Source organism: Bactrocera latifrons, unplaced genomic scaffold (assembly GCF_001853355.1).
Source record: "Bactrocera latifrons isolate USDA-ARS-PBARC rearing strain unplaced genomic scaffold, ASM185335v1 scaffold_160, whole genome shotgun sequence".
NCBI lineage: Eukaryota > Metazoa > Arthropoda > Insecta > Diptera > Tephritidae > Bactrocera > Bactrocera latifrons.
In genome coordinates, this window is record NW_017535075.1 from 86,169 (window position 1) to 110,531 (window position 24,363).

The 24,363-nt window shown below is 33.6% G+C and overlaps 1 protein-coding gene across 1 annotated transcript in view; it reads left to right on the top strand.

The window, feature by feature from the left end:
* The window catches only part of LOC108966461 (transient receptor potential cation channel subfamily A member 1), a 46,269-nt gene that overhangs the window by 7,044 nt on the left and 14,862 nt on the right, over nucleotides 1–24,363 (top strand). The window contains exons 3-7 of the mRNA XM_018929378.1: nucleotides 11,571–11,727; nucleotides 11,859–11,949; nucleotides 13,613–13,808; nucleotides 14,260–14,367; nucleotides 21,993–22,181. Of these exons, the coding sequence (XP_018784923.1) occupies nucleotides 11,571–11,727; nucleotides 11,859–11,949; nucleotides 13,613–13,808; nucleotides 14,260–14,367; nucleotides 21,993–22,181 (741 nt within the window). The remainder of the gene's footprint in view (nucleotides 1–11,570; nucleotides 11,728–11,858; nucleotides 11,950–13,612; nucleotides 13,809–14,259; nucleotides 14,368–21,992; nucleotides 22,182–24,363) is intronic.

Below are 24,363 nucleotides of genomic sequence, written 5' to 3' on the forward strand. Positions count from 1 at the left end.
ATTGGCGCCACGTAGCGAAAAGAAGAAACGACTGGCGCGCTGTTGTTAACTCGGCTATAATCGCGTAAGCGGTGTCTACGCCAATTAAGAAGAGAAGAAGAGATGTACATATTAATAAAAATCTTAATATAAATTTGATATTAAGAAATGTTACGAGATATTTTTTATATTGCTGTGCTTTGAGCATTTAAATAGCTTAAATTATCTCACTGATAGCTACAAAGGTGTCAAGCGTGACTGCTCAACGAAATAATCACAAACCAAAGGTGATCTAATTAGAAATTCAAAAAAGAAAGAGTAACGTAAAAGGCATTTACAATACACACATTTCAGTTAAAGTAAACATACACGATATTTTATTTATAAGAGGCGCTGATGTTTATTCGTTCAAATAATTGTATAGTAATATGTTCCATCAAAAGATTCCGCGCAGATTTCTTGCTATAAAATATTATCTCATATTGTGCTTAACGTATTGAAAAGTTTATAAATAAACATTTAGAAGAAAATAACTACAATAAATTTAATCCACGAGTGTTTGCAATAGAAGTCGATTTTTTGTGCGCAAACATTATCGATTGGTGAATCGAAAAAACAGCTAGCTTAAGTAAAACATATATACTCGAATACTAAAATACAGTTGAAATAAAAAGCTTTCATACTTCTACAGTAACACTTCAGGTTATGTAAATTGTATTGAATTTGATGGTTTGGCTCCATATAAGGTACTCTATTCCTTCGAAGACTATTAAATGCATTAAAAATGGTTGCTGATCAAATGAAATTGCTTTCGCTCGGTCGTTCATCATTTCAGAATTGAAGTATGCCAGAATAATTTGAAGGTATTCGAAATTTCCAAATTTTTCCACACGAGTTAGTCGTATGCCTAAACTAGTTTAAGACGAGACTTAGGAGGTTAGGAGCAATGCTTGTGGAATCAAAAATCATGGTGGAGGTGGTAATTCAAAAAGTTTTACATTGACAAGTGTGGAAAAAAATTAAAAAAATAAATAAATTTGGAGCAGAACGATTTGGTTGCTTTGACTATAATCAAATATTATAGCTATTAACAAAAATCTATTATAAATAGCAAAAAAATATTTTTGTTCCCCAAAATATTCCACTTTCCAAGAATAAAATGGTCATTGTCATTAAATTGCTAGAATCAAACGGCTAAGTGAACCAATTCGCCAAGGAATTTGTTATTTGAGATACAAACTCACATACAAGTATACATTAGGGTATCCGATATTTCCATGTTGAAAGAATTTCTTTAAAATTTTGTATTTCTAACCAAATTTTATGTGTGGTATCGTTGCGAATAATTATTGTGAATATTTTGGGTATGAAACGCATTCTTGCTCAACTCCTCCTGATAAAGCTGATTTTTTTTTTAAAGAGTACCGTAAACAGGTCTCTTTGGATATTCTTGATCGTGAGAGTTCCGATCCCACATTTATGGAGAGCATTATAACTGCCGATGAGACATAGATTTATGAGATTAACAAAAAATTAGCCGAAACCGAAAAAACTACGAAAAACCCGCTCAAAACTTAAGATTGCTTTTTTCGATATGCTTGGTTTGGTGCACCATGAATTTTTTCCGGAAGGACAGAATGTCCGAGTACTTTTACACAATTTTATATATTTATATTTCGGCATGGTTAAAATATGGAACTTCTTTTGTTTTTGGGGCTAAAACTAAAACTTTAGGGAGCGCTTGCAAAAAAAAAAACAAAAAAACAAAAAAAAAAGTGGAAGGCACCCTAATACACATATGTATATGTATATATGTATTCTTGAATATATAAATAGATGTGTGTAGGTATAGGCTTTATAAGCTGCCAAACATCTACCCTCTTCAATTTGGCCGCATAATGCGAAGTGACAGCGAGCTGAGTGAGTTTCGTTCTACCATGCGATGAAAAGAAGAAAGAATGCAACAACTAAGAAACAAAGTTGCATATTTTACGCGCAACAACAACAAGTAATTTCGACGATATGGAAATACTGAAAACATTAAAATTGTCATAGTTACAGAGATTTTCTAATTAAATTTGTGCATTTAATTATGCCAGAATAACTGAGGCCGTCCGCAAATTGTGTGGAACTTGGCTGCATAATCGTAAAAGTATTTGCTTGACTGCAAGCGCTTGCAATAATTTGGTTGCAAGAGCTCAGATTTTGCTCTACATTTTGTACTCCCTTATAATCGCTTGTTCTCAGAGGTACGTACCTTACGCACTTAACGAAATTAAATCGTGCCGAAAAATGTTGCGAAAAAAAATTTATTTCCACAACCGTGAACTCAATTCGAAATTTTATTGAAGTAAAACGTTTTGCACTTTAATATGATGACGTTATTATTTTTTGTCCACAAATGTCCCAGCTGGTATATAGATGTGTAAGGCTATAAAATTTTGTTATTGTAGTCGAAAAAGCAACAATTTATGGTTTCAAATTGTTGCATAACATTTCCTTTAACCTATAGTGACGGTATAAAGTGACAGATGTATTCCCAATAAAGGTTGAGACCTCTCGGTTATAAGTTATTGCTCAAAGGATAGCCGCGGAACGCAATGAATACTGGTGAACAGTAGAAAGTAAAGAAAAAAATCAATTATCTTTTGTTTTCCATTTGTAAAGTACTCTTTCAAACTCGATAGACAAAAAGGGGTTTCTTTGATTATCCGAGCGATCAAAGCTCTCAAAGATCGCAGATGCACCAACTCGGTCATTTTCTAAGGAGACGAAACCACAAAGCAGTAAGAAATTAGGAGAGAAAAATTAAACTTTTATTTGTAGCCCAATCCGACTCATTTTCTATGGTGCAAGAGCACTTTTTCTTCGTGAAATGAAGCCATTTTTTAATGCTGAATCAAGTTGGTCCGATGATTCGGTAAACGAGAGTACTATGATCCTTTTCCAAATAGTGAATTTCAGAAATCTTGTTTTTGTTGTGTCAAAGTATCTAGAACATGTTGTTCGAAGTCATCGAACAAAAGGACCAGAAAACTTCACTATTCCCACGACAGTCGGGTCTACATAATTGGAGCGAGCCCGGATTTTCTTATCCATTGAAGGACTGTCAACTCGGCAGAATTCCAAAGGGAGTGGGATGTTAGGAAACATGCAAAGAAATGATTAGAGTCTGGCGTAGCCAATTCACATGAAGTATATGGGTCATTGACACAGCTTCCATCCTCTTCGGAGTTAATTCGCCCGAGGAAAATGAATAGTGGTAGCCATAAGGTGGTGATACTTGGATCGCTCTAGTAGTTGAAGAAAGAGTGATACGGAACTAAATTATTTGAGTTTGACATCTTAACCTCCGTTGTGGGTGGAATGAAATTTTTTAATATAAGGATAATTCAGGTGGTTAAGCACACCGTGTTTCTAAAATATTAACCGAAATGTATGGAGTCCCTTCAAAGTAACTTTCCAAGAAATTGAAAATATATAAATATGATCTCTTTGTTCTGCGCCATAGCTGACTGACTCGTAATGCACAAACTTATCGCTTTTAGATGCTCCGCTATTTGTGTTTTCGATAAAGAAGGCCACCCCAAAGCCTTAAACGGCATCAAGAGTCGCTGTTAAAATATGATGCACCGAAAAATATACACAGATATGTTGATATACATATTTCGGACCCTTTGGATAAAAAATATTATGGTAAAATAATCATTTATTAAATAACACGTGGCACAGCTAAAAATTCTACGCCAAGCTCTTAACTTTTTCACATTTTTTTCTTAATTATAATTTTGAAAATATTTTGTTTATATTAGAAAGTCTTTAAGATCTTTAATTTCTTTATAAAAATATAGCCCATAAAATTTTGAATATAAGCAAATAATATTTCACTCAGAAAATCGAAATTGACGTGAAGGAACTAATGTAACAGTAAAATTAACCAGTTAAAACACATATTTCAAAAAACAGTTCTACAAATTATAAACAAAAATTAATAAAAATTCAGAACAAGTGCATTAAATAAAAAAAGGTGCGAAACTTAAATAAGGAATGGGTGAAATAATGACTAATAAATGAAATACAACAAAAAGGTAAATAATTAAAACACAATAAAATGAAAAATACATCAAAACGTGATGTTGTTGTAAGGCCACTACGTTGTTTAATTAATGGATGTGCACGTGGTGCCGAATTAAGTATAACAGCACCGTTAAAACTCTCGACACAGTGGACACGAATGTTAAGGATGCAAGCAACACCAAAAATACGCCCTGACGATTTTCTGCAGGTAAACAAAGCTAAACAAATTACATGAATTTTAAAGAGCAAAACAATACAGGCGCTTCGATAATTGTAAAGAAGAATGGGTTCGGGTAAATAGGAATAACATTAAGCAATTAGAGCGGCGGGCAAATAACATGCGTATGTTATGTAAGAAGAGCCGGGAGTTAAAAACAGAAACAACAAGGGCAATATGTTGTAACGGTGTTTCTTGCTTTTTAGTCGCTCCGAATTTGATTGATGTGTTCAGTGAAGAATTTTGGCTGAAATTTATGATTTATGACGTTGCCTACGTTACCGCCAAGTAACGGCATATTACATATGATAAAGGTGAACAATATGCGACTAGACTTGAGGGCATTTGTATGAACGTATTAGATTTCTAAGCGCATTTTTGGGTCCAACTCCACGCCAAGCCCTCTCCAGGTGTTATGGTAGCCAGCACTTTGTTCAGCATTCTTGCTCTGAAGAAGTGTATATGTGATGAATGCCAAAAATCTTCAAGTCCCAGGTATGGAAAAATACTTGCAGAATGCTCTTTTGAAGCGAGTAAATAAAATCCTGGCATATGGACTTCTTCAAAATAACTAATTACCGAGTTCGGATCCTCCGATTTCCGAGAAAGTTATATCTAAAAACTTAACTCAGAATCAACTCTTGGAATCGTATGTTCTCACTCAAATCGTATTCATTTCTCAATTCATTAGCTGGGGTTAAGAAAATTTATCTTATAGTAGAGCTGGTAGTACTAAACAAAATATGAGATTAAGACTCAAAGAACCTTTTTACACGTACAGACACCGTTTACGCGATTCTAGTCAAGTTTGCAATAGGGTGCTAATCGTTCTTCCTTTTTGCTGTTTGGCGCCAATTGACGATTCCAAGTTTAGCCAGGTCCTTTTCCACTGGTCTTTTCAACGAAGTGGAGGTCTTCCTGTTCCTCTGCTTCCCCTGGCGAGTACTGCGTCGAATACTTTCAGAGTTAGCCACAATCGCTTAATTCGCTGAACTATGTCCATGGCGTCGTATATCTCGTACAGCTTATAGTTCCATGAACTGTTATATTTGTCGATGTGGAAGGGACTATAAATCGTCTGCAAAACCTTTCTCTCGAAAAACTCGTAACGTCGACTCATCAGATGTTGTCGTCGTCCATCATCATATAGCAGGACGAGAATAATGAGTGAATTATACAGTTTGGTCTTTGTTCGTCGAGGGAGGACATTACTTCTCAATTGCTTACTCAGTCCGAAGTGGCATTTGTTGCCAAGAATCCTTCTGCGCTGGGTTTCGTGGTTGGCATTGTTGTTATTGTTAATCCTTGGCTTGCTTATCTACTCTGGAGATATTTGAACTGTTCAAGTTCGGATGAAACGGAAGTTCTGAATTTAGATTTTCCTATGATCTTAATAGTATTTTCAAGGCTGATTACACTCAATGAGAACAGCACAGGAGTCCATTAAAAAATCCATGAATTTAGTGCCCAAAAGCCCGATGAGTTTCTTCACGTAGAGGCTTCAGAACGGAAAGTAGTATTTTTTATTGATCCCGTTTGACCTTATGCAACAAATTCAGGACGAATGACACCACGCTAGATATAGAAAGCTACTCATCGTTGATTCTTAACCGACTTTGACCCTTATCGATTCCGTTTGTGTGCTTTAAATGAACCAGTCTGAGTAAATTTATACACAAAACATCTACAATGCACGATACAAGTAAAATAAAGGTATCAATCAGATCCGCACAATTACCGTTGTAAACTTTCACACACAACTTAGGCGAAGAATAGCAATTTAATTGCCTGTAGTAGTCAATTCTTTACATTTCTAACAGATAAGATAGAGTTGCAATCGTTGAAGGGACATAACGGCCAAAGGTTTTCAGCTGTGCCAGCCAAGTTGGGTAAATAACCGCACTTAGTAACTAATGGCAGTGACTTCAATTACACAACTCTGTTTTCAGCCTCGTTAGTGCAGCATTGAACTGGCTTACGGCACTCTCCGTATGGGAGAAAAAAGGAATGCGAGAGAATATGAAAAAAAGAAGTTCCGGAGGCAAATGAACGCTAAACTCAACTTCTACTATCATGTAATATGTACTTGTAGTACATACTCGTATAAATATATATGTATATACATATATATATTGTATATCACATATGCAGAAACGCAATCAACACCAGTCCTTGGGTACGAAGCTGCATGAAAACCACAAAAAATGGGCGAATATCAAAATTCTTCAATTTTGTTGTATAAAAAAGTGTTGTCACGTCGTTCCGTTGCTGCATTTTTTATTAGCTAGGCAGTGCTTTAAAATTGCTGTTTGTTTTCAAATAAACCCACCAGAAGAAGTCAGGAGAAGACAATTGGAAGATCTAAGGAGCCGATCAATGTACTTTTTTTAACTCTAGACGTGTTCGGAATTTTTTCACTAGAAACTGAATAGTTTGGTTCACAGTGCAACACGACGGACCTAGTCAAGGATATTTCATAGATCTTATTTGAATTGCGTGTTTCCCAAATATTTTAATTTTTATTATTAACGGCGCTTAGTGCGAAATGGATCTTGCCTATATACGTACCCGGCTTTCGAATTTAAGAAGACATTGCCTCTAGCTTTTGAATTGAAAAAGGTAGTAGTAAGGCTTTTTTTTTGTTTTTAAGTATATGCCCTCTCAGACTCTGTAGTGACTGGTGCTACCATCGGTATTTTCCAGCTTAATTTCTTAACTAACATTAATTTATCAAAAAGCGGCAAAAAATGCCGCCAAACAACAGTCTCGAACGAGAGAACGAGGGTAAGACAAAATCTCCTGCCGTCGCAGTCGCGTCTAGACTGTTGACTGTAATAACTTCGAAGTAGTAGATAATTTCGTCCCACTTGAAGCCAGTGTTAACAGCAATAATGTCAGCCTCGAAATCCAATGCAAAATAACTCTTGCCAACAGGTGCTACTTCGGAAATAACTAGTAGGCGATTGAGAGTAAAGTCCTCTCTCGACGAACAAAGAGCAAACTCTAAAAGACATTCATTATACTCGTCCTGCTATATGGCTTGGTGGTACTTTTACTTCTCTTATGCTCACATGATCTTTCTCACTGTTCTTTCCGATATATCAACGGTGGCAGTAAAATCTCTGACGATTCTCATGCACCAATTCCTTTATTTTATTGATGTGATAATAATCAGTTGATCTTGGTAGCATGGTCTCATGGCTAGGCTTCTCTAACAGAAAGATCAGCTATTTAAAAACAATACGCAAACTCTGAAAAATTAGATCAAAATAAGATTTGATCACTATACTGTATGTGTTAGATTCTTCCCATTCAAACCAACAAAACTTTTCATGAAATTTTTTCTTACACACAAAGCGTTAAAGCATTATCACTGCATAGTATAGATTACTGCTCATTTCCCAGGTCCTGTATTTATTTCGTTTCGATTACCACTGTCGCCAGCATTTCATCGTTTTTCATTTCATTTGTTAGCTTTCGATTTATCATTTCACCAACAAGAAAATCATTTGAAAACTACCATAAATAATATAAAATGTATAAGGTCACTGAAAAGTGTTAGTGTAGTTATGTGGACAAACTGTCAACTGCAGCTTGTAAGCCAAGTAAAGGCATTTACCGTTGGCAACTTTAAGTAACTGTAAAAATTCCACACTCATGTGTGCATATACATAATAACACCACTCAACAAATGTGAAAGAAATAGTGCCGTCGCTGATTCGCTGGCTTCCGTTCTGGAAATTCGATGTGAAAGATGCACCTCGCTCTGGTCGACTTATCGATGAAAAAGTCGATGAAATTATGGAAAATATTGACCAGGACCGTCAAATAATCAGCCATGACATCGCTATGAAATTTAACATTCATCATCAAACGGTTTTGAGCCATTTAAAAAAGGCTGGCTACAAAAAGAAGCACGATGTTTGGGATACACACTGATGGAATAATGCCGCTATCGTAAAAATGTTAAAACCTATTCGAACAAAATAGTACCTAATTGGTTCATTAAAGTCCGTTATAAATAAAAAAAAAAAAAAAAAAAAAAAAAAAGAAAAATATATAAAGAAAAAAAAAAAAAAAAAAAAAAAAAAAAAAAAAAATAAGTCGAACATTGATTAGAAATACAAAAATGCTTTTTCGACTACCCTATAAATATGGATCAGATAATATTTCCGAATGCAAAAAATGCCTTTAATATGCAGAGAGAACACTCGCAATTTTTAGCCAATCTTTTTGAGCAATGTTGCATTTACAAAAGGAAATCTCTCATTGTTTTGAACTTTTGGGACTGAATAATCTTGCTATTAAATTTAATAAATGGTTTGTATTTAATTTCATTTTTTCCTTCCGTTTTATTTTTTCATAATTTGTATAATCATTTCACTTCGTTTCTCTCTGGCCTGAACTTTATTTAATGACAGCATTGCATTCAAGTTTATGTGGCTGCAATTGCATTAGAGTGGATCGCAAAGAAAATATTGCAAAGAACTGCTTTTCCTATGCTAACCTCAGAGGGTGAGTCATAATTCAATTCTAAGTAACAATAGAAGAATATTAATGTACAACAGTGAGCCATATTGGTCACTTCAACACAAAAACATAATATTTTGAACACTTTCATACAATTCTGTCTTAATTTCGTCATTATTGCAGCCTACTTTCGACCGCTTTTAAAATAGTTGAAAAACATTGTAATATAAATTTCATTTGCAAAGATTGTAGTATTGTATAGTAGGGCAGTGCAAAATTATCTGTGCCAAATTTCGTGAAGATATCTTGTAATAAACACGTTTTCTCTACAAGTAGCTGATTTTGATCTGTCGGCTTGTATGCCAGCTATATGCTATAGTAATCCGATATCGGAGATTATGACAAAAGAGCAGCTTTCTGGGAAGAAAAAGTTTTGTCTAAAATTTCTAAAGGATATCTCAAAAAGAGAATGACTAGTTCGCGAATATATAAATCATAAGCAAACAAGAAACCGCTCCACTCTAATACACATTTTTATATATTTGTGTTTGCTGCTTTTAATAAGTGCACTTGCGGTTAACTGCACGTGGGTTGTATTTTTTTTTTTTTTTTATAATTTGCCACAAGCACTTTCAATAACAAACTGACAAATAGCCAATCAGCCACACAAGAGAGCAACGAAGTCTTGAGGGCTTACTGGCCGACGACGACAGCAAATCACACTTACGAGGATATAACTTTTTTATTAGTGTATGTACACATGTGCTTTCCGAATGCTACAAAAATATACTTTAAAAAAGCTATTCGAAGAGGAGAAACATGCACTTTAAGTATGTGTAATAGAAATTTGTAATTATGTTTTAGTATGTTCGGCCCTTGTAAGTTTTTGGTAGCTAATTATTGCACCTGGGTATGATTTGCTTTCTTCTAAAGGCAATTCAATCGTGGTAAGAACAAAAATCTAAGAACAAAAGAAGTATTAATAACCAATGTGTGCAAGAGATTTGTATATGAAATAATTTGGGAATATATATGTGTGCATATATATTTGCATAAGAACTCATTCATATGTTAAGAAAACATTATAGAAATTTCACTTGCAATCGTATGAGAAAAGATTACGTATCCGCCGTGGCGCCTGAACCCAGTTAACTAATTTATAGCTAAGATAGGATTAAATTTCGTTTGCTTACTTTGCATTTATTAGTAAACTAATTTTGTATTTATTAATTAATTTTTATAAATAATTTTGATATATCAGTTATTGAAGAACGCGATCAAATATTTTTTTAAATTAAATTAAATTCAACAATTTTTTTTCATATGAAAAATTAAATATTTTATTAGAATTTTTTATTGTTTCAAACATATTCTACAATTAACAAAGAAATTCTGAAATTTTTGGGAAAAATATTTTAAACTTGGCCATTGCGACGCCATTTCCGGTGGGCCCTCGGAAAAAAGATGCGCCCGCACTGGCAAGATAACTGCTTACAAAATCATCTAAAGTGAAAAGAAATGCGTTTTAATTAAAACTTTAATTTACTATTTGGACAAAGGAAAAACCACTGAAAATTGGATTTTCGGCAGACATTTTTTTGCAAAAAAATTAAAATTTTAATGAAAATTTTTTTTTCGAAATATTTAGAATACAAAAAAATATTTGTCCAAGTTTTTAAGAATTGTATCTCAAAGACCTGTGTAAAATTTCATGAAGATTAGTTGAGTAGTTCTCAAGAAATCTTGCCAACCGTCTTCAAAAACACAGTTTCGAGAAAACTGCGTTTAAAAACGGCACACGTAGCCCCAGCTAATCTCGAGCGCACAAGTTCTCGAGAGTGTACCTTCGAAAACATTACTCGGATCCACTTGAAAATTTAGGACAATATTCTAGAATTAGCTTGGAATTTAATAAGACAATAAAATAATTCGATTTCATTAAAACCAATAAATCCACGTAATCTTTTAAGAACTGATATTAGCAGCTAAATAGATACGAATTACTCAAGTTTCAAACGTTTAATCGAGCAGCTTGCACAGACTTATCTTATTCGCTTGCTTACAAATCCTTTTAAGTAAAATTATTCCAATATTATACATATAATTATGCATAATATGGGATCTCTAGAAATGCTTTACTTCGAACATTCCGATACGCAAAAATTTAATAAGCTAAATAGCGTCAGAAAATATATTTATACGTACATTACCTTCCGTAAGAACTAATCTATTTAAATATATATGTACAAGCGAGTGTATGTATATATATATATAACTTAACTCATATATATATATATATATATATATATATATATGTAAAACAAGCAATAAATTATTATGAAAACTTAATAAGAATCGTTGGGATAAATGATTTAGCTGGAATTAACACTTTTTATTGTTAGCGAACGAGTAATAACTAAAAGAGGTTGCTTATACGCACTGTTGCCTTATAGTAGGAGAACAAATAATTAATATGAAGAACAAAAGGTACTTATTAACATTTTATAAACTCTTTTTGATTTATTTCTTTTCATTTTGCTTTGAACCTTAATTTTTCCGCTATAAGATTATAATGTAAACTGAAAAGCTCTTGCGATTTCTTACTCGAATAAATAATGCATATAAGCAACTCAGCATTAAATAATAAATTTCCGAAGAATTTTACACCTTCATGACAGCTACTAGAGTACTGAGTGCGCTAGCACTACTCCCAATCTATATTATAGTATTCGAACGAACTCTTTTACAATTACATACCTTCATCCTAGCTTCTTCCAGTCAAATATCTACATTTCTGTAATTTGTTATTTTTCCGTTTGACTTATAGGCAGCTGAATCAGGAAATTTGGATGAGTTTAAGCGGCTTTATCAGTCGGATAATGCACGTTTGTCGATAAGGGATAGCAAGGGGCGCACAGCAGCACACCAGGCAGCGGCACGAAATCGTGTGAATATTTTGCGTTACATAAATGATCAGCGTGCAGGTAGGTTGATTATTCATATGTATGTAAAAATACATAAATGTACACATACATATATTAAAGTGTTAATGGCATCTTCTATATTTTCTGATTGAATGTTTATTATATTAACTGCCGTGTTTTCGCATTTCCAGATCTCAACGCTAAAGACAATGCGGGCAACACGCCGCTGCATGTGGCAGTTGAGAATAATTCGTTCGATGCACTTAGTTATCTACTGTCTATGTAAGTAGATATACTATATATGTAAATTGACTCGCACAACATATTAGAAGTAAGTTGTTCACCGCTCATCGACGAGCATACAAAACTCCTTAATTTCTACTGAAAAGTAAAATCGATAGACCCAAATTTTTTTTTTGAGTAAAACACATCCAAAATTTAAATCTTCACAAAAGTTCCAATAAAATATAGAATATTTTGGATAAAAGGAAAATCGTTAATTGGATTTCAGCTGCGTCTGTTTCTTAGGTTCCTACTTTCAGAGTTACTTTTTTATTGAAAATTTAAAAAAAAAAATTACGATTATTATTTAGGGAACATAAAAATGGAAAAATAAGAAAATACCCTAACAGTATTTTGTAAAAAAAATGGAGGTATTTAATGTCTCAAACTATGTTCCACTAACACGCTTCACATTAGGATTCCATTGACTTTTCAAAGCACTGAGGTTAGGTTAGGTAATTTCAGGTATTAAGGTTGATCTTTGAGGCGGAGTTTGAATTTAACCAGCATTCTGGAATTTCAAAAGCTCTTAAATATTGAACTTAGCTATCGATCTGACGTTCATCGACAAAACGCCTTAAACCCATCAGAAATATGCCCAAACGATTGATTTTAATTCCCACCAGTTTTCCTGGATAACCAAGGGCCTGTGATTCAAAGAATTTTAACCTCGTCAACAACGAAATGTCGAAAGTTTTAGCGTCACTGCAAAGCTATTCAATTAATTGTGGTTCAACTATAATGAGATGAGCATACAAACCTTAATACGTAGGGTGTCGATCGGAAGTAACCGATCGATTAATTACAGATCAGTATCGAAGTAAATACTTAAATATTTTTAAAATATGCTTAAATGGACATAAATTTGGACTCTACTTGAAGAGTAAATGAGATAGTAGAACATTGTACTTGAAGAAAAGACAATATTATAGATTAAACTTTTTGATTCGGAAAATATCAAAATTAATATTTACATATATGATAGTTATTAAAAGCTGCTTAACTAAAAAGGGCTGCTGTCAGCGACCATTAAAGATATCTAAATGGTCAACATGTCGAACAGAGTCGATTTTGACGTGCTCGTTGTCTTCCTGGAAATAGGCGAACTAGTCTCTCAGTTTATGAGATGCCGTTCTGAAATTTTACGCATGTTATTTTCTCGTCAAAAAGCTTCTCATTTGTCAAAATTGCCGATATCGGATAAGTATAGCATATAGCTACCATACAAACTGACCGGTCGGAATCAAGTTTTGTATGAAAATTTTTTTTGTTTCACGAGATATCTTCACGAAATTTGGCACGAATTATTAACAAATCTAACGGTATTATCTCCGATGAAATTGTTAAGAACATAACACTATAGCACATAGCTGTCATACAAACTCATTGATCAAAATCCAGTTCTTATATGAAAAACTTTTTATTTGACAAACTATGCCCACAAAATTTGCGTGTATTACTTTCAAAGTGAACTGTACAATCTCTGAACAAATTTTAGATCGGAACATTATAACATAAAGATTCAATACAAACTGATCGATCATAATCAATAGGCGTATCAAAAAATTGAAAGAAAAAAATATATTATTTGAAGTAACAATAACCAACACTTGTCTGAACAACTTTTAATAATTAATTTTCATCCTGCTCACACTCACCACAGACCCGTCGATACCGGCCTACTCAACGAGAAGAAACAGGCGCCAATTCATCTAGCAACTGAATTGAATAATGTGCAGGCACTACGAGTTATGGGCAGATACCGCAAGGAAATCGATATAAAGCAAGGCGGCGAACATGGGCGTACAGCTTTGCACTTGGCCGCCATTTATGATCACGAGGAGTGCGCTAGAATACTGGTGAGTAAGCAACTAAAGGTGGATGTATGTGTGAAGTGAAAATGAAAAAGGATATTCAAGAAAAGTGTTGTGTCTGTATGTGTGTATGAAAGTGTGTTGATTGTAAATTAAGGCTATGTGGACACGATTATATACATATAGGCAAGATCAAACCGTACTTTTGTATATAAAACCGATTCTATATCACCTTACATACATTTCCTACATATTTTCCTTATATGGTATATCACTAACACATTTATATTTGTGTTTGTAAGCTCTCATCATTTTTTTTTTTTTTTTTTTTTTGTTTTTAAATCATTCATAATTATTATTTCTGTTACCACAATTTCCCCATCATTATAGTTATTGTTATTGTTGTGGTTATTATTGTTTTCTTTTTTGTTATTGTTGTGTAGCGTCATTTGAACACCATTTAATACGTGTTGCATATGTCTGTCGTATCTTCCAGATAACCGAATTCGAAGCATGTCCCCGCACACCTTGCAACAACGGTTATTATCCCATACACGAAGCGGCTAAGAATGCCAGCTCCAGAACGATGGAGGTCTTCTTGCAGGCAAGTAAACGCATATATGTACATACATACATACAAAAATGTGTATGTTTGTGTGTGTATATGAAAATGTTGAACGAACACATGCACATCCATAGTTCCCTCTTCAAGTTTTGTTTGTATGTATTAGTAGTTGGTGGACTCATGCCTTAAATTTATATGTACCCACTTTATATTCACAGTTATTTTTTACATAATTATTTGTAGCTTTTGATTTGACATTTGCAATGTTTATATATGTATATGTATATAATTGTACGATACGCCTACGCTGATATGCCTTCGTAGACGTTCCCACATAAATATTTCCTCAAAGTTTGGTTTTTTTTTGTACTGTTAACCTTTGCTTACTTGTGAATATCTACACAAACACTAGTTTAGAAACCATTTATTTACATATTTCCTGTCCTTTATACATATATATATATATTAATATGTAAGTATGTATGTGTGCATACAACATGACTGTTTCTATTTGCTTCTTTTATTGTGTTATTTCGCAAATATTTGTCCGAGCCACATGTCATTCCGCAAATGGTCTCTTGCGGTTATACAAAGTAAAGGATAAATTGTGGGAAGTATTTCTCAAATTTCTCTCAAATATTTTTTTTTCTCAAAATAAGTTATTTTCCATATTATATTATATATTTCAACCTTTAAAGAAGCACTTCAATTATATAAAGACAATATATTTGAAGAGTTAAAAAAAATCTGTTGCATACAGGTACTGTATATTAATATATGCACTTACCTATGCAAACACCAGTGGTGACAACGAAAGTAAGAATGTACAATAAAATCACAAAAAAAAAAAAAAAACACTAAAATACCGTTAAAAGTCGTTTAGACAAATTATTTAGCTGGAAATACTACTTTTTTATCGCTAAAGGGAAAGAAAAAGGTTGCGTATACGCACGGGAGACCTATACAATGAAAGCAAATGATTAACAATAAGAACAATTTGCATTGTATTTCGTGGAAAATATTTAATATTACTAAAAATCGTTTACTTCTTCTCTGCCAATAATACCCTACACAAATTAAACATTTTTTTTTAACAAGAGCTTGATCTTGTTCGACCAATTTGTATGACAGCTATATGTTAAAGTGGCCCGATCTTAACTATTAGTTCGAAGATTATACAGTTCACTTTGAAAGTATTTCATGCAAATTTTCGTGAAGACATCTTATCCACAAAAAAAAAATTCCTACAAGAACTTGATTTTGATTGCTCAGTTTGTATGACAGCTATATGCTATAGTGGTCCGATGTGAACAATTTCTTCAGAGATGGTACCCTTGCATTTGGTAATAATTCGCGCCAATTTTCGTGAAGATAACTTATCAAAGAAAAAAGTTTTCCCTATAATAACTTGAGTTTGAACGATCAGTTTGTATGACAGCTATATGTATAGTGGTATTGGCGATTCAGACATATGAGCAGCTCTTTTGAAAAAAAAGAAGGAATGCAAAATTGCAGATCGATATCTCAAAAACTGAGGGACTGATTCACGTGCATAACATTGACAGAGATCTCAAAGAAACAAAACGAGTGTTAGGATCATATAAAGATACAATTCAATGTATGCGTCTAAAGCACAGCGTCAGTTTTACTCTCACTTTCTCTCTTTTAATCAAATGCCTTAAGAGCTTCTTTCCAAACCAGGCCACTTTGAAAGCAGATATGAAATATTAGCGTATGCTTTGGATTCATTTGACAATATCTGTACCCCAACCTCTGCTATAAGTATATAAAGTATTTTTAATTTTGCTTTATTAAACGTGGTTTAAAACAGAGCTTGTACTTAAAATCCTATATATAATATATCTTACCAAATGAGCTGAAAATGTTTTGGCATAAAAAAGAGGTCGCCTCAAATAAAAATTATCAATTCTTATCTTAGAATAAAAACAGTAAGAAAAAAAATTATTGTTAAGAAATCCCTTACAGATTAATTAAATTTTTCGTTTTGTATGTATATTTAATCATGGCAAAAGCCCAATCACTACAGAATCGTGAAGAGTTTTCTATGTATAAAAAAATATAAAAAATATWTATAAACAAATTTGAAAAAAAAAATATATAAAAAAATTTGAAAAAAATAAAAGTAAAAACAAAATTGAAATAAAACATTATTTTCATATTAGTTGTTTCCCGTAACCACAATACTGTCAAAATATCGTGACATTGCCAAAAGTAAATATCCGAAGCATATTAAAAGAACACCGAGGTCATATGGTTGGAATCGCATTCGATATGGTTGTAACATCGATCCAAAAACCAAACGTTCAAAGTTTAATATGCCATTGAGCAAAAGCAATAAGACCGAGTTTGCGATTTGTGGCAAAACATGAAACGATCGAAGTAGTCAAGATTTGACTTAGGCCAAAATTGTGCAACAAGGAGTTTTTGGGAAATCTAGTATGCTCCAATATTATATTATCAATAGCAATCGAAAGTTTTAATTCTAATCCTAAGTGCCATCAAATCAAATCTTACGGGCGTAACTTCTTCGTACTCCATCATTCTTTGCTTTAGACCAGTTGTGTGTTCGATTCTCTTTCTATTTTTCATATTGTTTAAGGCGACTTAACCCTGCACTTGCTTTGTTAGTCCACTCGAATTACAATCATCGTGTTTTGCAAACAGCAACAAGAGGTCGGCTGTGTAGAAGACACTCTCACCACTATTCCCCAGCCCATTAAATAAATTTTGTGCACATTTTTTACACAAGTAAAAAGTTAAATTAAAGTTAAATTAATGTTAAAAATGTATTATGTTTCCATATAAGTAAGAAAATAGTGATTTAATGGCGATATGCCATAAAAGGCTATTCCAACAAAGTTTACCAACACACACACTCATACGCGCAGACTTTCATTGTTCATCTTATTTAGCACTTTTTTGGTACCCTGCAGAAGCACTTCTTACCGCTGTGTATGTGTGTGGTTAAGACCATATATACAATTACTAACTAAGCTTTCTTGCTGATAAAAACACACACCTATGAACGCATCCTGGCATATATTCATACATACATACATACGTGCACAGATTTCTTGTCTCGTTAATGTAACCACCATGTGGCCTGCAAATGTGTGTCTGTAACTTTTCATTTGAATTTCTGCACTTTGATCTTTTCATCTTTCTTTGTATATGTGCGAATATACTTTTGTAGATTTGTACGCTGTGTTAACCATCCAGGCATTGTTTTTTTTTCGCATTCTTCACGTGCGCCTTGGTCCAAATGCACTGAATGTGTGTATGTATACTAGATACATATGTATACTAGAGCGGGTCGATTTACAGGAAGCCAAGAAAACGGTAAGGTTCTGCAGATCATTTTGAACAACTAAAAGCCGGTTACAAGCCAACGATTTTTAGGTAACCTTTTTTTTAGGGCGAGGATTTTCAGCGATTATAATAATTACTTCGTCAATTTTTGAGATGACCGAATGAAATTTCATACGTACATAGCTGCATTTTGATATTCTATCAAACATTTGTTGGAATTGGTCACAAATCTTCCACACAACCGATTATTCAGATTTTGTAAAGTCCGCCTTAAAAATCGCTTGAAACCCGTTTCAGATATATATAGTCTCTTTGGCAAAGTAGTTCAAAATGATCCGTAGAGCATTTTCGCACATATGTGAATTCATAGAAAAAAATCGACCCGTTGTAATGTATAAATCTTGGTATAATATCATCCAACAGCCCTTCTTCTGCACGCGAGCTTTTGTTATGTAACCGACTATATTCATTTGAGCAACGTCAAATCTTGTTTACAACAAAAAATTTACTTTAATGTTTGTATGTTACTAAAACTATGTGTATCGGTATACACTTCAAAGCAGCAAATTTCGAAAATTATTCAAACACTTGTTGCTTTCCTTTGTCCAGATTCGCTCTACAACCATTTAAGCAAATTTGTCTGCATTCAAGAAAGCGCGTATATTAAATTTGTTATGAAGCTTAGGCTAAGCACATAGTGAAGTGAAGAACAAAGTAGTCATGAACGATGACTGCCGTTTAGTGTTTGGCGAGTTTTTATAGACCGATTGGAATGATGTCATGGTCCACGGCCCACAACACCGTACTCAAAGAAAACAATGATGTTGATGAACAGTGGTTTTGACCGACTTTGTTTCTCGGTTCTGTCATTCGCTGGGAAATTGTTGGAAATTTTCGACATCATATTCGTACATCTATTTCTCGTCTCTTTTAATGTTGTGTTTGATGAATGTAGGGTCCTCAGCTACGTTGTCAAGCATATGTTTTGAGACTGGGTTTATAAAAGATTCAAGTCTTTATATACAAAACATAAACCCAAATGTTTGGAGTCGATATACATAAGAGATGTTGAGATCCTCTGCTATCCTTCTGATAACAAAACGATAATTTTCAAAATAAACCCCCCAAAATCCTTCGGCAACATTTTTATAGGTTACATAGTCGTAATTCCACTGAAAACACAAAATTTGAAACCAATCCGCTTTAGTTTTTCTTTGGTAAAAATTGCTACACTTTTCACGTCGCTAATAAATAGCTCCCACACATAATTAATATATCTATGATCAAACTTCACACAAACAAACAAAAAAAAAAAAACAGGTTTAAGTGGGTCAGTCCGAGCCAAATTTGATCAGATGGTATAGAGATTAACAAGTTGGTTAGAGAGTAGGAGGTAGAAGTGCTCCAAGAGCTAATCAACTCTATTTCAGTGTTACAGAAGCGAATCATACATATTTCTGGAATCCTGCTAATTGGTTTTGCCTTGGCGAGATATTTGTTAGAAGATTTTCGATAAGTTTTTTCGAGGACTGATTTTCGATATCAGAATGCTTAAATGATTTTAAAAAAATCGAAAAGTTTCGAATAGCGTAAGAAAATATATTTTTTAAATAATAAACAGTAAAAACCGTTTTCAAGCTATCGCCAACGAAGGTGTCATTAAAAACAAGGTGTCCTTAAGAACCAAAGCCATTCATCTTATTGACTGAGTAACAAAGTAATTGAAAGCTCTTATGTAAAAAAAGTTCCTAAGCTGGAAAATGTGCCTGAGTAAAACATAAGATTCCAAATAGAGATCTTATTTCCTATCTATCCACCTTTGCTGTCCTTCATAAACTGCGTACATATATATATACCTATTTACCAAGCTGCTGTTAAAAACTGCTTACTGTCATGTAACACTCGTTGGCATGTCTTTTCTGTTTGTCTAAAATGCAAATGCAATTTGTCGTATTAAAACTTAAACTCGCTTAAATGTTTACAAGCATCTTCAGCATTTCCTGAGTGCGGCATTTGGCTTTGACAAAACTTTTTTCGCAGCAACATAGCTGGGCGGATAATTTCAGTAAACACGTTAGTTGGATTGCCAAAGTTACCGTTGTGCAAATATTTCTTAAACTTATTAAAGGTTGACATTGCTGAGGCTTTTCTAACAATTAGTAGAACACACTTTTGGTGATCAACTTCAAAATCGGCTTTGGAAATCGGAAATTTAAATTTTTCTATGAAGCAATAAATCACCTGGTATTATCTAATTCCGGAGTTTATTGTTTGTATTCAAAATTTCTGTAAAAAACAAAATTAGAGTTAGACGCTTGATCGTGTGGCTTCGCAAGTTGTGATGATTTTCTGTTAAACATCTGAGCCTCGAATTTACATAACTCTTTATATTTTAACCTAATAGACTCATGTAATTGTTATTGGAATGGACTAGTCTTTCAGCAAACCAATGGAACAAGAGCACAATTCTGAAATAAAGGGTTAGTCAAGATTTTCAAAAACTCGAATAATAACTTAGAAATATTCTCCGAAAATTTTAAGTGTACTAAACAGTTTTCGAGTTATTCTTTAATTACCAAAGGGTTCTCGAGCATTCTGCAATGTTCATATAAAACTTCAAATGCGTTTTTTTCAAAACAAACTTTGAACAGGCGAGCACTGCAGCTTGAAAACCACTCGATAGTTTTCAATGAAATTTACAATACAGCGTTTTTAAAACACGAAAAGTAGTAATCAAAGTATTTTTTTTTTTAATTTAGATTTTTTTTATAAATAAATAACTGTTGATTTTATTCCGCAAATTTGAAAAACAAAATCCTGGATCGCCAATTTCAAATGAGAATATATCAAATAGCATTCATATCAACGGATTGAGTTATAACTTACGAAGATGGCCTTTTATATCTTGGGGTGTAGCAATCTGGCAACTCACAGGTTCGTGATGAAGTTTGAAAAGTATTTTTGGTGTTATAATTACTCAAAACGTTTCGACATATGAGCGCTATTTTTGCTATTTTCAGTAACTTAAAATATTCATATATTTTGAAGTTTGACATGAATTATCTCGACAACAGTGCAATGATGTACTTAGTTTTAAGCGATGAAGCGCAATTAAGGACAAGTATTTATCGGTGGTATGGTGAATCGAGATTGCAGATCACTCCAAAAAGAATTTCCTGAAGGTCGTCTAAAATCAATAATTGTTCCGGAAACTATTGATACTGTACCCAAACTGATATCGCAAGATCGTCATGTAACCTATCGATAGACTGAGACCACTATTGGTATTAGGGGGACTGACCTACAATCAATATTGTATGAACATTTGATAACAGAAACAATTTCTAAGAGGTCAACATTTTTCGATACCTGAAGAAGCGGTTGATGCGTTCAAAAGCCATGTTTTGGAAATATAATACCTCAATTAGAGTGACAAAATCGGCTTTGGAAATCTTAATGGAGAAAAGTTTGAAAAACAATTAAGCGACTTTCGATAATTAATATTGGGTAGTCAAAAAAATCATTACGTATTTCTAATCAAACTTCAACTTATTATTATTTTATTTATAATAATAAATAAATAAACAAATATGTACCATTTTGTTCAACCACTTTTTGCCATTTTTCCGATAGAGACATTATTCCATTAGTGTAAATCGAAATTTCGAAATTTGTGCACAGCTGCATTTTTTTTTTTTTCACCTCCCCCGAATTTGATTTTTTGGTTAAATGAAGCTTAATGTTTCACATTTCTAGCACTGTATGCTAGGATACAATGTGATTGGTAGCACTGGAGATATACGACTGCAACGACATCTATTGATAATATACGAAAAGACTTTTTCGACTACCCAGTATTTGTTCGAAATTCGAAATATAAAATACAACACACGTATTGTATTGAACAGTAGAAAGAATATATTGAAATTCATCTGATGACTATTAAAGATGTAGTTGCTAAACCAAATACACCTGTAACGGGTATTATAGAGCATTGTAGAATCGTTTACTTAAGTTTATCATTCACTTTCTGTATTTGTTCTCCTGAAATTTGTCCCTTTCCTGTTACCCTTAGTAATTTACATACTTGCAACACTTCATCAGCAGCAACAGAGAGAACCCAATCAAGTGTTAAATGTTATTTCTTATCATTTCATGTGCACAACTCTTTAAATAACAACAACAGCAAAAAATCAAAAAAAAATAAAAATAAAAAACTCTCACAAAATATACATATGCATATACCATAACTACCTTAATGCATATATCTAACTATCTGTACATATGTAAATATATTCCTCTAAACATTAATCATTACATTTTTTTCTTAACAGTGGGGCGAGCAACGCGGCCGTCTGCGCGAGGAAATGATGTCCTTCTTCGATTCTGAGGGCAATGTGCCGCTACACTCGGCTGTGCATGGCGGCGATATCAAGGCGGTGGAGCTCTGCTTGAAGTCGGGCGCTAAAATTTCTAAGCAGCAACATGATCGCTCGACGCCAGTGCATTTGGCTTGCGCACAGGTGAGTGAGTGTGTGTGTGAGATGGGGGTCGAACGAAATTAATGGTAGTAGTGAAGAAACTGCTTTGCGTACGAATATAGTATACTGCTAAGGGTTGGAAAAATGTATGCTCACTTCTAATTATTCGCTCACACATTTTCTAATTCCATTGTTGTCAACGAACCGTTATAACTATGTGTGGGTTGTTTCCGACTTTTTATTTCAAACTTTTTAATATTAAAATTCGAAATGAAGCTGATTATTGTGCGAGAGTACTATTTTTTATATGGAATAATATCCTTAAAAGATGTCAAAAAAAACTTTTTTGAAATTTGTTGACAAATTGTGATTTCAGTCTGCCGACTTAGCATATAGAACTTCCCTCGAAATACGTCAAATTATTGAAAAAATCCACGAAGAAACCCCTGTTTACTAAAAAATATTGTGAAATTCCCAGAATCTACGAAGTCTCTCAATTTAATGAAACCAAAGGCTGTCGTAGCGTATTTTTTCCAAAAATTTTGTAATAAAATGAACCTTCACGTCCGCGTTCTCATTTCTTCGATGAAAATGATTTTATAAAGGGATATAAGTATATAAATACATACATATACTACTGTGATCAAAATGAAGGCTGAGTTTTTAATTTATACTTCGCGTGTTTTTCGAATCGGTTCTTTTTTTCTGTAAGTTGGTAGCACTGTTAGTGGCATCTGTGCTATATTTCACGTCAAAATATTGATTAGTATTTGAGAAACGCTCTCAAAGTGAATCTTCGATTTGTACTATGTCTGAATTTATTGAACAAAGGAATGCGTTAATACACCAACTAACTAATATCGCGCCGCAACCACCGCATTTGCATGATTTACCTTCGTGTAACTTCTAGCTACTCAGCAAATTCACATGACCACGCCCAGGACATTGTTTTGACTCAATTGAGGATATAAAAACTAAACCGAAGAAGGAGCTTTGCTGGGAGCAGGAGTGACTGGAAAATTCGTTGGCATAAGGAGGTCCGATTATAATAATTATTTAACTGTCAAAAATGCACCACGCTCTTAAAAGCCAATTGTCGAGTACTAACCACAGTTTCTATTGTTCAGGAGCACAAAAAATGCTTGTGATTGAAACGCTGTGAGCCGGCATAGACTGTTATCTATCTACCATATAATCCAGGCCTGGAACTAAGTAATTACTCCCTCTTCCTGCCTATAGCGAATGATTTTGTTGGTGTAATATTCACCTCAAGTGAAGCATGTGAAAATCGACTGTGCCAAGTTTTAGCTTATAGATAAAGGGGTTTTTCTGATAGCGACATTAAGAAATTACCTTCAAAATGGCTCGAATAAAACTGCATATAATATATAATTCAACTATTTTGATATGACAATTCCCTTCATATCGGCGACATCAAAGCTGGTTCCACCTGAAAATTATTCTTCACGAAAATTCACGAATCTTGCTGATCTCTAAAGAAGCGGTAAAAATATCTATACAGGTAAAGTGATTACAAAAAAGGTCAAGACTTATCAGAGCTTGTGTGAACCATGTATTCACATCATGTTGGGATATCAAGCCAATTTTTTTGGCTTAAAAAAACTCCTTATAGCAATGCCTACACACGATTCATCCACTTCTGAGTTCCATTTACTACAGAGAGGCTCTATACGGACGAAGTTAAATCAAATGCTTGGTTTGGTAGATAAAGTCCAAATCGTCTAAATTTCTCCATAAGAACCAGTTAATAAACTTCACAAATGACGTAGAATTTCATTACTTGATCCTAGAGGAATCGATTAGAAATGCCATTTTGCTTTATATTGTAAAAAAATTGTTTTTGTTGTGCTTCTCGTTAGATGTTGAAGGCTTAAAACATAGAATCTACCTCTAGGATCTATAGCAGAATCCAGATCAGAACTGCAGAGTAATGAAAACTTTGCTCATGAACTTTCTTGGAAATATTATTGCTAGTTTGTCCTCCCATCGTTGATGGCTTTTGGTGACAGGTTGTGTTGGTAGAAGATGATAGCCTCCTCAGCATTGACTGTGGAACCAAATTAGAGTTTCAAGTTTCAAGACATATCTATTTCGTTCTGTATTAACGGTAGCACGTAAAAAAACTAACTGCGATATTTTATTAATTAAAATTGCATAATGAAGATATTTACGATAACACAAAGCTACGAAGCTCTTGATATCA